The 16219-nt window shown below is 47.3% G+C and overlaps 1 protein-coding gene across 2 annotated transcripts in view; it reads right to left on the bottom strand.

The window, feature by feature from the left end:
- Nucleotides 1–16219, bottom strand: part of EXOSC7 (exosome component 7) — a 111834-nt gene that overhangs the window by 18071 nt on the left and 77544 nt on the right. For both annotated transcript variants that reach the window (XM_063922415.1, XM_063922417.1), the window contains 3 exons: nt 13272–13342; nt 4415–4538; nt 4112–4267 (listed from right to left, as the gene is read on the bottom strand). In XM_063922415.1, the coding sequence (XP_063778485.1) occupies nt 4112–4267; nt 4415–4538; nt 13272–13342 (351 nt within the window). The remainder of the gene's footprint in view (nt 1–4111; nt 4268–4414; nt 4539–13271; nt 13343–16219) is intronic.

The raw sequence follows: 16219 nt of genomic DNA, 5'->3' as shown, positions 1-16219 counted from the left end.
TCTCTATCACTGCTCTGAGTGACTCCATCTTGATTTGAACCTTTTTATGTAAGTGTTCAAAGATTTCAGATTTAGACTATGTCTCACCAAGCCGTCTGGCTTCAGTACCACAATATAGTGTGGAAGACTAATACCCTTTTCCTTGTTGTAGGAGGGGTACTTTGATTATCACCTGCTGGAAATACAGCTTGTGAATTTTTTCCCAATACTGCCTCCCTGTCGGAGGGAGCCGTTGGTAAAGCAGGCTTCAGGAACCTGCGAGGAAAAAATGTCTCGACTCTCCAATCTGTACCCCTGGGATAATACTTGTACGATCTAGGGGTCAACTTGCGAGTGATCCCACTGCGCGCTGAGACTCTTGAGACTACCCCCCCACCTCACCTGAGTCCGCTTGCACGGCCCCAGCGTCACGCTGAGGACTTGGCAGACGCGGTGGAGGGCTTCTTTTCCTGGGAAGGGGCTGCCTGCTGCAGTCTACTTCCCTTTCCTCTATGTCTGGGCAGATATGACTGGCCTTTTGCCCGCTTGCCCACATGGGAAACGGAAGGATTGAGGCTGAAAAGACAGTGTCTTTTTCTGCTGAGATGTAACTTGGGGTAAAAAGGTTGGATTTCCCAGCTGTAGCCGTGGCCCCCAGGTCCGATGGACCGACCCCAAATAACTCCTTCCCTTTATACGGCAATACTCCATGTGCCGTATGGGATCTATATCACCTGACCACTGTCGTGTCCATGACATCTTCTGGGAGATATGGACAACGCACTTATCTTGATGCCAGAGTGCAAATATCCCTCTGTGCATCTCGCATACATATATATAGAATGCATCCTATTAAATGCTCTATATCAATAAAATATTTTTAGTCAGGGAATTCGACCAAGCCAACCCAGCACTGCATCTCCAGGCTGATGGCGATCGCTGGTCGCAGTATAACCACCGTATGTGTGTATATACTTTTTAGGATATTTTTCCAGCTGCCTATCAGCTGGCTCCTTGAGGGCGGCCGTATCTGGAGACGGTAACGCCACTTGATAAGCGTGTGAGCGCCTTATCCACCCTAAGGGGTGTTTTCCTAACTTCTGGCGGGAAAGGGTATAACGCCAATATTTGCTATCGGGGTAAACCCACGCATCATCACACACTTCATTTTATTTTATCTGATTCAGGAAAAACTACAGGTAGTTTTTTCACTCCCACATAATACCCTTTTTTGTGGTACTTGTAGTATCAGAAATATGTAACACCTCCTTTATTGCCCTTAACGTGTGGCCCTAATGAGGAATACGTTTGTTTATTCACCGTCGACACTGGATTCAGTGTCCGTGTCTGTGTCGACCGACTGAGGTAAATGTTTGTCGGCCGTCTCATGTCGTCAACCGACCTTGCAGCGTGTTGACATTTTCACGTAATTCCCTAAATAAGCCATCCATTCCGGTGTCGACTCCCTAGAGAGTGACATCACCATTACAGGCAATTTCTCCGCCTCCTCCAACATCGTCCTCATACATGTCGACACACACGTACCGACACACAGCACACACACCTGGAATGCTCTGACAGAGGACAGGACCCCACTAGCCCTTTGGAGAGACAGAGGGAGAGTTTGCCAGCACACACCAAAAAACGCTATAATTACATAGGGACAACCTTATATAAGTGTTTCTCCCTAATAGCATCTTTATATATATATTTATATCGCCAATTAGTGCCCCCCTCTCTGTTTAAACCCTGTTTCTGTAGTGCAGTGCAGGGGAGAGCCTGGGAGCCTTCTCTCCAGCCTTTCTGTGAGAGAAAAAATGGCGCTGTGTGCTGAGGAGATAGGCCCCGCCCCTTTTCCGGCGGGCTCGTCTCCCGCTCTTTAGTGAAGTTTGGCAGGGGTTAAATATCTCCATATAGCCTCTGGGGGCTATATGTGAGGTATTTTTAGCCAGTATATAGGTTTACATTTGCCTCCCAGGGCGCCCCCCCCCAGCGCCCTGCACCCTCAGTGACAGCGTGTGAAGTGTGCTGAGAGGAAAATGGCGCACAGCTGCAGTGCTGTGCGCTACCTTTAGAAGACTGTCAGAGTCTTCAGCCGCCGATTCTGGACCTCTTCTAACTTCAGCATCTGCAAGGGGGCCGGCGGCGCGGCTCCGGTGACCATCCAGGCTGTACCTGTGATCGTCCCTCTGGAGCTGATGTCCAGTAGCCAAGAAGCCAATCCATCCTGCACGCAGGTGAGTTCACTTCTTCTCCCCTCAGTCCCTCGTTGCAGTGATCCTGTTGCCAGCAGGACTCACTGTAAAATAAAAAACCTAAGCTAAACTTTCTCTAAGCAGCTCTTTAGGAGAGCCACCTAGAATTGCACCCTTCTCGGCCGGGCACAAAAATCTAACTGGAGTCTGGAGGAGGGTCATAGGGGGAGGAGCCAGTGAACACCACCTGATCGGAAAAGCTTTACTTTTGTGCCCTGTCTCCTGCGGAGCCGCTATTCCCCATGGTCCTTTCAGGAACCCCAGCATCCACTAGGACGATAGAGAAAATAATAATATATCGGTGCCTATACTAAGGTCTGTCAGACATGCTACTACATCTCTGCCTATACTAAGGTCCGTCAGACATGCTACTACATTGGTGCCTATACTAAGGTCCGTCAGACATGCTACTACATCGGTGCCTATACTAAGGTCCGTCAGACATGCTACTACATCTCTGCCTATACTAAGGTCCGTCAGACATGCTACTACATCTCTGCCTATACTAAGGTCTGTCAGACATGCTACTACATCGGTGCCTATACTAAGGTCCGTCAGACATGCTACTACATCTCTGCCTATACTAAGGTCTGTCAGACATGCTACTACATCTCTGCCTAGGGTTGGGGATGGAATCCTGACAGTTGGGATCCCAGAGTTTAGACTACAGACACCGGGATCCCGGCCGCCAGCGGGATGCTGGCAGCGGGCCAAGAACTAGAAAGCCCCTTACAGGCTTGCCACGCTCGGGCCTGGTAGCTCGCCACAGGTTCTATTCCCACTCTATTGGTGTCGCGGACACCCACGAGTGGGAATAGCACTGGCGTATCTGTCGGCATTCTCGGTGGTTGGGATTCCGGTGTCGGTATTCTGACCACCGGGATATTAACTACACCCCGTCTACCTATACTAAGGACAGTCAGACATGCTACTACATCTCTGCCTATACAAAGGTCTGTCAGACATGCTAGCTACTACATCAGTGCCTATACGAAGGTCTGTCAGACATGCTACCACATCCGTGCCTATACTAAAGGACAGTCAGACATGCTACTACATCTCTGCTTATACTAATTAGTCAGACATGGTACTACAGCTTTTGCTATATTAAGGGGATGCAGTTAAAATGCAGCGGGGCAGGATCCCAGCGGCCATAATCCAGACGTGAAAAAGCCGACACAGGTGGGAATCCCGGTGTCAAAATAGTGACGCAGTGAATCCTGGTCATCCTCTAAGAGGGATGCGTACTGTTATTAAGCCTATCATCTATGAGCACCTCAAATCTTTTTCCACCATAGTTACTCCTATATTTTCCACATGTGGAGTGTAGGATGCATGTGTTTTTGTCTCCAAATGCATAACTTTGCATTTGTCTATATTAAACCTCATTCCCCATTTAGACGACCAGGTTTCCAGTTTAACTAAGTCATTCTGTAAGGACTCCACATCGCCTTCTGAATTAATTACCTTACACAGTTTAGTATCATCTGCAAAGATTGATACTGTGCTTTCCAGGCCTATTCCTAGATCATTGATAAATATAGTGAAGAGCAGTGGGCCAAGAACTGACCCTTGTGGTATTCCGCTGACTACTGCTGCCCAACTGGAGAACATCCCATTGACCACTACTCGTTGCACTCTGTTATCCAGCCAATTACTTATCCATGTACAAATAATATAACCTAGACTTAGTTCCCGTAATTTGTTAATCAGTCTCCTATGATGCACTGTATCGAAGGCTTTTGCAAAATCTACATACACCACGTCCACTGCTTTTCCATGGTCAAGATTCTTGCTCACTTTCTCGTAGCAGCTAATTAAGTTAGTTTGGCATGATCTGTCCCTTAAAAAGATTGATTTATGCGTCATATCTATACCTCAATCATTTCGAAGATGCTTTCAGGATCAAGGCTTCCTTTGCCTAGTTTTCTCATACAAGTCAAGGTACCCTTGCTGGTCACAGAGATAAGGAGATTAGCCAAGGAACACGCTTCTTCTTGCAGTGTAGCATCTACCACATGCCGGTGACCTATCTGTGAAAAATACAAAACAAGGTTTTACAGTTCGTGCTGTAACTAAAAATGTTACTAAAATAAACAAGTCTTTCTAATCAATACAATAACAGTTGCCTAGGATAGGAATGTGCAAGTAAAATTAGACAGTATAGGACTTCTACTTACTCTGCTTAATGTGACAACACAAGGGACTTCTGCTACGTTCAGCCGCATACAGTCGTAAGGATCATCTGACAGTTCAATGTCTTTGGTGCCCTCATCATCTTCCAACACATGCACTTTAGGTATTCTGATTAACACATTAAGCATGATTCATAGTTATCATCAGCATATGTCATTTGGGGTATGTATCAAGCCTCCAAAAAAAACAGAGAGTGGAGAAGTGGACTGGTTGCCCATAGTAACCAATAAGCTTCTAGATAGCATTTAGCAAGAACATTCTATAAAATGATGCAGTAAATTATTAGTTGCTATGGGCAACCTTCACTTTTCAATTCTTTAGAATGCTTGATGCATCTACCCATTAGCTTATTTCTAACTTCACCATCATTTTTGTCCTACACTCCAGTCAAGCTTCCACATATAGGAAGCAGGACACTATAAAGAGCAACTGCAACCTATAGTAAGTGGTAGGAATAAATATTCTGGGTTGAAATAGGACCACTAATTTCCCTGAGAAGCTTCATTACCAATATTCATGAGAGACTTAATATACATGGAGGTACAGCTCCTAGAGAACTGATTAAAGGAAAAAATAACAATGCACTTGCTTGACTTATAATTTCTACTGGCTTTGTGCAGTGCTTACTTCTGTCTTCCAGATGTACAAATAACTCCTTTGCTGGCAAGTTCAGAGAATACGTGTTTGGCTTCTAGGAGGAGGACAGATCAGATGTGGCTCTGTAGCAGTTCCCATGACAAGCATTAATAAAGATTTTCAACTGGAATATTGCACGTTTGCACCAGTTCTGCGCTACTACATGTCATATGACCACTGCGGTGGAGAAGGAGGTGGTGGTGTATGTCATAATGAAAACAGAGCTGAGAGGGGTGTACCAAAACCTATTAACTTACTGCATCATGTGTCATGTGCCTGTTGTTGCCATGTATAATACCAGCAAATCTGACTTGTCAATCTTTAATAGTAGCGTGAAACAAACATAAGGGGAAAAGGTGCTTCATATAGACTTCTATAGGGATTAATGGGAGATCTGATTTAACACCCATTCAATTTTGTAAATATATTTTAGGAGTATAATGCCCACCAGGGGGCACAGAACACAACATTATGTTCGGAACGCTCTCCTAAAGACAAATATTAATTCTTACTGAACATAAAATCCCAGTAAAACTATCTGTATGGTATTTCATAAAAGCAAACTGATATTTTAACACATACAAATCCCATTTGACACATTCTGTCTAGCTTGAAAACCTGGCAGTAAGACAACCCTCCCAGCTCTTCTCAGTTTAATGTATTGAATTTAGATCTGAAAACAAGATTTCACAATTTCTTCCACAGCTTAGACTCCTTTCCAACAAACATTACACATAATGTGTTCCTGAAGTGATGTGACTCCCACAGCTCTCAGAGGATCACCCCATTCACTCTGTGCCCGACATAACACAAATGATATGTTCTTCATATACAAAATAGAAGCATTATTATTACGCGTGAAAAAGATGATTGTGGTGCATCACGATTACTTATTTTATCATTTACTTTTCTTTTCACTACATTCACATCCTCAGCTACTGAATAACTTATTTTTTTGTGTTTTCCTAATGTTTGTGCTGTATGTCCCTATGCAGCAGCCATACTGCAAGAACCTTTTTCCCATTTGCTTTCATCTGTTTATTGTGAATAAAACTGAAGTTTTACATTTACTTGCACTGCGAGAACGAATTTTATGGTAAGAACTTACCTTTGTTAAAACTCTTTCTGCGAGGTACACTGAGCTCCACAAGGATAGACATTGGGGTGTAGAGTAGGATCTTGATCCAAGGCACCAACAGGCTCAAAAGCTTTGACTGTTCTCAAAATGCATAGCGCCGCCTCCTCTATAACCCCGCCTCCCTGCACAGAAGCTCAGTTTTAGCTAACCAGCCCAATGCAGTAGCAGGAAAAGAGACGACAACAGTAAGTAGCCACATACACCGCATTCTCACGACAGGAGAAAGTGTCAGCGAATAATGCCATACCAACCCAAAGAAGCTAAGTGCGTCAGGGTGGGCGCCTTGTGGAGCCCAGTGTACCTCGCAGAAAGAGTTTTAACAAAGGTAAGTTCTTACCATAAAACTCGTTTTCTGCTGAGGGGTACACTGGGCTCCACAAGGATAGACATTGGGGATGTCCTAAAGCAGTTCCTTATGGGAGGGTACGCACTGAAGAGGGCACAAGAACCCGGCGTCCAAAGGAAGTACCCTGGGAAGCGGCAGTATCGAAGGCATAGAACCTTATGAACGTGTTCACTGAGGACCACGTAGCCGCCTTGCACAATTGTTCAAGGGTCAGCACCACGGCGGGCCGCCCAAGAAGGTCCAACAGACCGAGTAGAATGGGCCGTAATGTGAGCAGGAGCCGACAGACCAGCCTTCGCATAAGCATGTGCAATCACCATTCTAATCCATCTGGCCAAAGTCTGCTTGTGAGCAGGACAGCCCCGTTTGTGAAACCCAAACAGAACAAAGAGAGAATCAGATTTCCTAATAGAAACAGTTCTCTTCACATAGATACGGAGAGCCCGTACCACATCCAAAGACCGCTCTTTGGGAGACAGATCAGGAGAAACGAGTGCCGGAACCACAATCTCCTGATTAAGGTGGAACAAAGAAACCACCTTGGGTAAATATCCGGGACGAGTCCTAAGAACCGCCCGGTCACGGTGAAATATCAGATATGGGGAACTACAAGACAAGGCACCCAAACCCGACACTCTTCTAGCTGAGGCAATAGCCAGCAGAAACACCACCTTAAGGGAAAGCCACTTAAGATCAGCTGAACCAAGAGGTTCAAACGGAGACTCTAGTAACGCCTCCACAACCACCGACAAGTCCCAAGGAGCCACAGGCGGGACATAGGGAGTTTGGATACGCAACACACCCTGAGTAAAGGTATGCACATCAGGTAAGGTTGCAATTTCTCTCTGAAACCACACCGACAAGGCAGAAATGTGAACCTTGAGGGAGGCCAGACGCAGGCCTAAGTCCAGGCCCTGCTGAAGAAAAGCCAACAACTTGGCTGTACTAAACTTGGAAGCGTCATAATTGTTAGATGCGCACCAAACAAAGTAAGAATGCCAGACCCTATGGTAAATCCGAGCAGAAGCCGGTTTCCTGGCCCGCAACATAGTTTGAATGACGAAAACCCTTTTGCCCTCAAGACGGAAGCTTCAAGAGCCACGCCGTCAAAGACAGCCGGGCCAGGTCCTGGTAGACACAGGGGCCCTGAACGAGGAGGTCTGGGCGTTGTGGAAGTAGAATTGGATGCTCTGACGAGAGGCCCTGCAGGTCTGAGAACCAGTGCCGTTTGGGCCACGCTGGAGCTATGAGAAGCAGGATTCCTCTTTCCTGCTTGAACTTCCGAATAACCCTGGGCAGGAGTGACACCGGAGGGAACACATACGGCAGCCGAAACCTCCACGGCACCGCCAGCGCATCCACGAATGCTGCTTGAGGATCCCTTGTCCTTGCTCCGAAGACCGTAACCTTGTGGTTGTGTCGAGACGCCATCAGATCCACGTCTGGAAGGCCCCACCTTTCCACTAGGAGTTAAAACACTTCTGGATGGAGGCCCCACTCTCCGGCGTGTACGTCCTGACGACTGAGAAAGTCCGCTTCCCAATTCAGGACCCCCGGAATGAATATCGCCGATATAGCCGGTAGATGGCGTTCCGCCCAATGTAGAATCCGTGAGATTTCCTTCATTGCCAAGCGACTTCGAGTGCCGCCTTGATGATTTATGTAAGCCACTGTGGTGGCGTTGTCCGACTGTACTTGAACAGGACGGTTCTGAATTAAATGCTGGGCCAGGTTTAACGAGTTGAAGACCGCCCGCAATTCCAGAATGTTGATCGGGAGGTGAGACTCCTCCTTGGTCCACCGACCCTGAAGGGAGTGTTGCTCCAGCACCGCGCCCCAACCCCTTAGACTGGCATCTGTTGTCAACAGGACCCAGTCTGATATCCAGAAGGGACGGCCCCTGCACAATCGTTGGTCCTGGAGCCACCAGTACAGCGACAGACGGACCTCCGGAGTCAATGAGATCATGTGAGACCTGATCCGGTGAGGCAGGCCGTCCCACTTGGCCAGAATCAGCCTCTGGAGGGGGCGAGAATGGAATTGAGCATACTCCACCATGTCGAATGCTGACACCATGAGGCCCAGCACCTGCATCGCCGAATGTATCGACACTTGCGGACAAGAGAGGAAGCAACGAATCCTGTCCTGAAGCTTCAGGACTTTCTCCTGAGACAAGAACAACCGCTGGTTGTGTGTGTCCAATAGCGCTCCCAGGTGCACCATGCTCTGAGCAGGGACCAGGGAGGATTTCTTTCAGTTGATGAGCCACCCATGGGCTTGCAGAAACTGGACAGTCAGATCTAGGTGACGTAGGAGAATTTCTGGGGAATTTGCCAGGATCAACAAGTCGTTCAGATACGGTAGGATCCTGACCCCTTGACGGCAGAGTACCACCGGCATAACTTTGGTGAAGACTCGCGGAGCCCGAAACTGGTAATGGAGGTTGCCAATCTCAAACCTCAGGTATTGCTGATGCGACACTGCTATAGAAATATGCAGGTAAGCATCCTGTATATCCAGGGAGACCATATAATCCCCAGGTTCCAAAGCCAGAACGATAGAGCGAAGGGTTTCCACACAGAACTTGGAGACTTTCACAAACTTGTTCAATGCCTTGAGGTTGAGAATGGGCCGGGAGGACCCATTCGGTTTCGGGACTTGAAATAGCGGAGAATAGAACCCCTGGCCTCTCTGAGCAAGAGGCACCTGTACTACCACTCCTGTGTCCAGGAGGGTCTGTACCACCGAATGTAGAGTTTTTGCCTTTGTCTGGTCCAAAGGGACGTCTGTCAGGCAAAATCGATGAGGGGGGCGGTTTTTGAAAGCTATGGCGTAACCTCGAGAGACAACTTCCCGTACCCAGGCATCTGAAGTGGACTTCAACCAATCCTGGGTATACCCTAGAAGCCGGCCCCCACCCTGGGATCCCCCAGGGGGAGGCGCACCCCGTCATGCGGCAGGCTTATCAGTCTTGGAAGCTGGCCGACGGGCAGCCCAGGCTCTTTTGGGTTTTGGCTTACCAGGTTTGGAAGTGCGGGCCTGCTTGTGGTACGCCTGACCTTTTGCTTTACCTGAAGGACGAAAGGGGCGAAAGGAAGTACCTTTAGCCTTCGGCACAGAAGGAGCGGTACTTGGCAGACAGGCAGTTTTGGCAGTAGCCAAATCAGCCACTATCTTATTTAAGTCCTCCCCAAACAGAAAATCTCCCTTGAAAGGGAGTACCTCCAGGGTTTTTCTAGAATCCAGAACCACGGACCAGGATCTCAGCCACATTATCCGGCGAGTCAGGACTGACATAGTAGAGGCCTTGGCTGCTAGAATACTGGCATCAGAAGCCGCCTCTTTAATATAGTGAGAAGCTGTGACAATACATGACAAGCACTGTCTAGCATGGTCAGAAGAGATTTCAGCTTCCAACTCTAGGGCCCACGCTTCAATAACCTCTGCAGCCCATGTTGCTGCAATAGTGGGCCTTTGTGCAGCACCCGTGAGGGTGTAAATTGCTTTCAGACAACCCTCCACACGTTTATCCGTAGGTTCTTTCAGAAACGTGACGGTAGTGACAGGTAGAGCTGAGGAAACCACCATCCTAGCCACAGGCGAGTCTACAGGAGGAGGCGTTTCCCAATTTTTAGACAGCTCTGGCGCGAGGGGATAGCGAGCAAGCATCTTATTTTGAGGCACAAACTTCTTCCCTGACGTATATCCACCAGGTAATCAGAATGAGGTAAAACTTGTTTAACCGCCTTCTGGCGCTTGAACCTATCTGGTTTCTTAGGAGGGACGGATGGCTCGGGATCATCCGTAATCTGTAGAATCAACTTAATAGCCTCCAAAAGATCAGGAACATCCACATGTGAACTACCCTCCCCATCAGCAGTATCTGTGTCAGAATCTGTGGGGTCAGTGTAAGCGCCATCTTCATCAGACGAGGTGTCAGTTACAGCAGTGGATTGTGAGGAGGTAAGAGCTCGCTTAGAGGACCCCTTGGTCTTAGGCGAGCGAGGGTCTGACTTTTTAGTAGTCAAAGACTGGTTAAATTTCTTCAATTGAGCAGACAAGTTATCTGCCCACTGTGGGTTAGCCGCGTGGACCACATACGGTTGAACCGGCATAGGAGGTCCCATAGGGGGCGTTAGTTTAGTAACTAGCGTATTCAGAAGTGTGGAGAAAGTAGCCCATGGCGGGTCATTATGGACGCCCGTTGCCACAGTCCCACTGGGGGGCAAGGAGCCCCCAGAACCAGAGCCCGCAGCTGCTATATTCTCCTCATAGGGATCTGTGGCGTCAGCAACACCGGTAGTGTGTTCAGCCCCAGAACCGTTACCCTCAGAAGCAGACATGATATAAACTTGCAATATCAGTTAACACAGTACAATTGTCAGCAGCACAATACCTCTTGCCCAAACCCCTGCGCAGTGTAGTCAACACAAGCAGGGATACATGAGGGATATGGTGACTAAAATCACAGAGAAAAATACAATTAGAGTATGTCTTGTGAATATCCTATATTACAGTATTATAAACCTGACGCACCAAGCCCCCTCAGGTTATAGAATATAGGGATAACAAGTTGAGTGAGAGACACGAAATGAAAACCACCCAGCAAGCTAATGCACACACAGTCACAATTGAACAATGCAGAGGTTATTACAAACAACAATACTGCACTGGACTAGCATATATATATATATATATATATATATATATATGTGTATGTATATATATATATATATATGTATATATATATATATATATATATATATAGCTATGTAGTCAATAGATATAACACTGCACAGTAAGAACTGGATGTATATCACAGGGTACTTGTACCAGAGAACCCTGACTAAATGCACTCTTTCTTAACTATCACTGTCTAAATGACATGTAGAATACTTAAGTGTCTTGTAAAGTCACAGCGCTGACTACTAGGCGGCTTTACAAAGGAGGAATTGCTCAAGCAGTCCCAGGAACAGGGTAGCTGAGAGAAATGGTGCCCAAACACTGACAGGGAGTGAGGAAGAGACAGATATGCAGCTCTAGGGAGGGAACATTTACTGGAAATGGCGCCCTGGGGCTGGGCGAGAGGCTCCAGGTCTAAGCCTTATCCCCTCTGCTGGCAAAACCACCTGGTACTGCGGGCTATATATAAAAAAGGTTTAGAGAGAAAACCTGACCTGCACCCATGCCCTGGTGATCTAGTGGGATCGCCTGTACTGCCACAGTGTCCACCGCCAGCGCGCGCGGCCGCGCCGGATCGCGGAACAGCACGGGTCCCGCGAGCGGGACCCACTCACCACCTCCCGAAGCGCGGCCACGCGGTCCCGGAGAGCCCCAGTCGTGTGTGCCTGACAGGAAGAAAACCGGAGCCTCCCGCTGTAGTTACCCGGCAACCAGGGCGCGGGAGTGTACAGCGCCGCTAGGGAGAGATGGAGCTGCAGCAGTGAATGTCTCCTGACATCTACACACTGCTGCAGCCCTTGAAGTCTTCACTTTTCTTCATAAAAAGCTCTTCTTAGGGCTGCCTGGAGCAGCCCCTCTGTTATGTGCCTGCTATCTGCGGCACCAACTACAAAACTGAGCTCCTGTGCAGGGAGACGGGGTTATAGAGGAGGCGGGCTATGCATCTTGGAAACAGTCAAAGCTTTTGAGCCTGTTGGTGCCTCGGATCAAGATCCTACTCTACACCCCAATGTCTATCCTTGTGGAGCCCAGTGTACCCCGAAGCAGAAAAATAGGTAAAGGCAGTCAAAATGAGTTACCAGAAAAGTATTTTTAGGAATAGATTTCTAAGGCTACAGCCACACATAGCATTTTAGCAGGATGCAGCAGAACAAGACCTGTTTGGCAGGATACACCTTCTTGGGTTCACACATTGCGTTTTAGCAGGATGCTGCAGATTTTGGCAGGAAATTATTATTACAGGTTGAGTATCCCTTATCCAAAATGCTTGGGACCAGACGTATTTTGGATATCGGATTTTTCCGTATTTTGGAATAATTGCATACCATAATGAGATATCATGGCGATGGGACCCAAGTCTAAGCACATAATGCATTCATGTTTCATTTACACCTTATACACACAGCCTGAAGGTCATTTAATACAATATTTGCAATAACTGCGTATTAAATAAAGTTTGTGTAAACTGAGCCATTATAAAACAAAGTTTTCAATATTTCACTCACAGATTTTTTTTTGAGTATTTTGGAATATTTGGATATGGGATACTCAAGTGACGCGGAAGCGAACTGCGCGTGCGATCGTGCCGTGGAGCAGGTGAGTATGGTTAGAGCACTTAGGATCCTGTTTAATGTGTTATATATGTTGGTGTTCTTTTGTAATATGTTTAACTGGCCCTGAGGACGTGGGACTTTCCCCGAAACATGTTGGAACAATAAAGTGATGTTCATTTAAAGTGACTGCTTCAGACTGCTGAGTGTCGCCATCTTTTCAATATATATATATATATATATATATATATATATATATATATATATATACACACACATATACACACAAACTCCAGCCTCGCCAACATCACTTACTGCTGTACTGAGATAGATACATAAAACGACACTATCAATTAGCTAAAAACGCCTCAACCGAACAGTTATCCTGCAAATGTCCAGACACCATTCTTCAGGTGGCCTCTGATACACTGCCAGTAGAAATATGAGCAGGGGACATTGTTACTTATTCATTTTACTCCACATCTTACCTTGCATTAAAGAGAGCAGCCTTCACTGCTATAGATATTGTATCGAACAGGTTTCCACCACATTCCAAAAGCTGCAAACAGAAACATAGAAAATAATATAATAATCCCAAAGAATGATGCAAGACCACATTTTATATGCATGAATGAGCAATTCCAGATAGGAGCCATATAGCCAAAGCAACTACAAATCCCTCGCTGGCACATACATTTGGAAAGTTAATCTTGTTGATGCCAATGGGTGCACATCTTCACTGGCTCCTTACATGATCCTATTGGCGCACTGATTTGACTTTCTGGATCCTGTATCTTACATGACTATGTCCGCCTCTGTAATAAGCAATGGTCTCTCAAATACACATGAGCACCTAGAATACTTGCATCAGCAGTAACTAACCTAGTACACTGAAAACATGATGCAATGTATTATCACACAGTGCTGTGTGACGAGAGCAAAGGCAACCAGCTAATTTCTCATTAGAAGCCACAGTGGTCAAAATAAGAATTTACTCACCGGTAATTTTATTTCTCATAGTCCGTAGTGGATGCTGGGGACTCCGTAAGGACCATGGGGATTAGCGGCTCCGCAGGAGACTGGGCACAACTACAAAGAAAGCTTTAGACTACTGGTGTGCACTGGCTCCTCCCACTAAGACCCTCCTCCAGACCTCAGTTAGGATACTGTGCCCGGAAGAGCTGACACAATTAGGAAGGATTTTGAATCCCGGGTAAGACTCATACCAGCCACACCAATCACACCGTATAACTCGTGATACAATACCCAGTTAACAGCATGATAACAACTGAGCCTCTCAACAGATAGCTCAACAATAACCCTTTAGTTAAGCAATAACTATATACAAGTATTGCAGACAATCCGCACTTGGGATGGGCGCCCAGCATCCACTACGGACTATGAGAAATAGAATTACCGGTGAGTAAATTCTTATTTTCTCTAACGTCCTAAGTGGATGCTGGGGACTCCGTAAGGACCATGGGGATTATACCAAAGCTCCCAAACGGGCGGGAGAGTGCGGATGGCTCTGCAGCACCGAATGAGAGAACTCAAGGTCCTCCTCAGCCAGGGTATCAAATTTGTAGAATTTAGCAAACGTGTTTGCCCCTGACCAAGTAGCAGCTCGGCAAAGTTGAAGAGCCGAGACCCTTCGGGCAGCCGCCCAAGAAGAGCCCACTTTCCTCGTGGAATGGGCTTTTACTGATTTAGGACGCGGCAGTCCAGCCGCAGAATGTGCAAGCTGAATCGTACTACAGATCCAGCGAGCAATAGTCTGCTTAGAAGCAGGTGCACCCAACTTGTTGGGCGCATACAGGATAAAGAGCGAGTCAGTCTTCCTGACTCCAGCTGTCCTGGAAACATACATTTTTAGGGCCCTGACTACATCCAACAACTTGGAAGCCTCCAAGTCATTTGTAGCCGCAGGCACCACAATAGGTTGGTTCAGATGAAAAGCAGATACCACTTTGGGGAGAAACTGGGGACGAGTCCTCAATTCTGCCCTATCCATATGGAAAATCAGATAAGGGCTTTTACATGACAAAGCCGCCAATTCTGAAACACGCCTGGCCGAAGCCAAGGACAACAACATGACCACTTTCCACGTGAGATATTTTAAATCCACGGTTTTCAGTGGCTCAAACCAATGTGACTTTAGGAAATCCAACACCACGTTGAGATCCCAAGGTGCCACTGGAGGCACAAAAGGGGGCTGAATATGCAGCACTCCCTTAACAAAAGTCTGAACTTCAGGTAGTGAAGCCAATTCTCTCTGGAAGAAAATCGACAGAGCCGAAATCTGGACCTTAATGGAACCCAATTTAAGGCCCATAGTCACCCCTGACTGTAGAAAGTGCAGGAACCGGCCCAGCTGAAATTCTTCCGTTGGGGCTTTCCTGGCCTCACACCACGCAACATATTTTCGCCATATGCGGAGATAATGGTTCGCGGTTACTTCTTTCCTAGCTTTTATCAGCGTAGGAATGACTTCCTCCGGAATGCCCTTTTCCTTCAGGATCCGGTGTTCAACCGCCATGCCGTCAAACGCAGCCGCGGTAAGTCTTGGAACAGACAGGGCCCCTGCTGCAGCAGGTCCTGTCTGAGCGGTAGAGGCCATGGGTCCTCTGAGATCATTTCTTGAAGTTCCGGATACCACGCTCTTCAAGGCCAATCCGGAACAATGAGTATAGTTCTTACTCCTCTTCTCCTTATTATCCTCAGTACCTTTGGTATGAGAGGAAGAGGAGGGAACACATAAACCGATCGGTACACCCACGGTGTTACCAGTGCGTCCACAGCTATCGCCTGCGGGTCTCTTGACCTGGCGCAATATTTTTATAGCTTTTTGTTTAGGCGGGACGCCATCATGTCCACCTGTGGTTTTTCCCACTGGTTTACAATCATTTGAAAGACTTCTGGATGAAGTCCCCACTCTCCCGGGTGGAGGTCGTGCCTGCTGAGGAAGTCTGCTTCCCAGTTGTCCACTCCCGGAATGAACACTGCTGACAGTGCTAACACGTGATTTTCCGCCCATCTGAGAATCCTTGTGGCTTCTGCCATCGCCGTCCTGCTTCTCGTGCCGCCCTGACGATTTACATGGGCGACTGCCGTGATGTTGTCTGACTGGATCAGTACCGGCCGGTTTTGAAGCAGGGGTTTTGCCTGACTTAGGGCATTGTAAATGGCCCTTAGTTCCAGAATATTTATGTGCAGGGAAGTCTCCTGACTTGTCCATAGTCCTTGGAAGTTTCTTCCCTGTGTGACTGCTCCCCAGCCTCGAAGGCTGGCATCCGTGGTCACCAGGACCCAGTCCTGTATGCCGAATCTGCGGCCCTCTTGAAGATGAGCACTCTGCAGCCACCACAGCAGAGACACCCTTGTCCTTGGAGACAGGGTTATCAGACGATGCATCTGAAGATGCAATCCGGACCACTTG

This window comes from Pseudophryne corroboree, chromosome 5 (assembly GCF_028390025.1).
Source record: "Pseudophryne corroboree isolate aPseCor3 chromosome 5, aPseCor3.hap2, whole genome shotgun sequence".
Classification (NCBI taxonomy): Eukaryota; Metazoa; Chordata; class Amphibia; order Anura; family Myobatrachidae; genus Pseudophryne; species Pseudophryne corroboree.
Note: the sequence above shows the minus strand (reverse complement) of the source record. Positions and strands in the feature narration are given on the sequence as shown.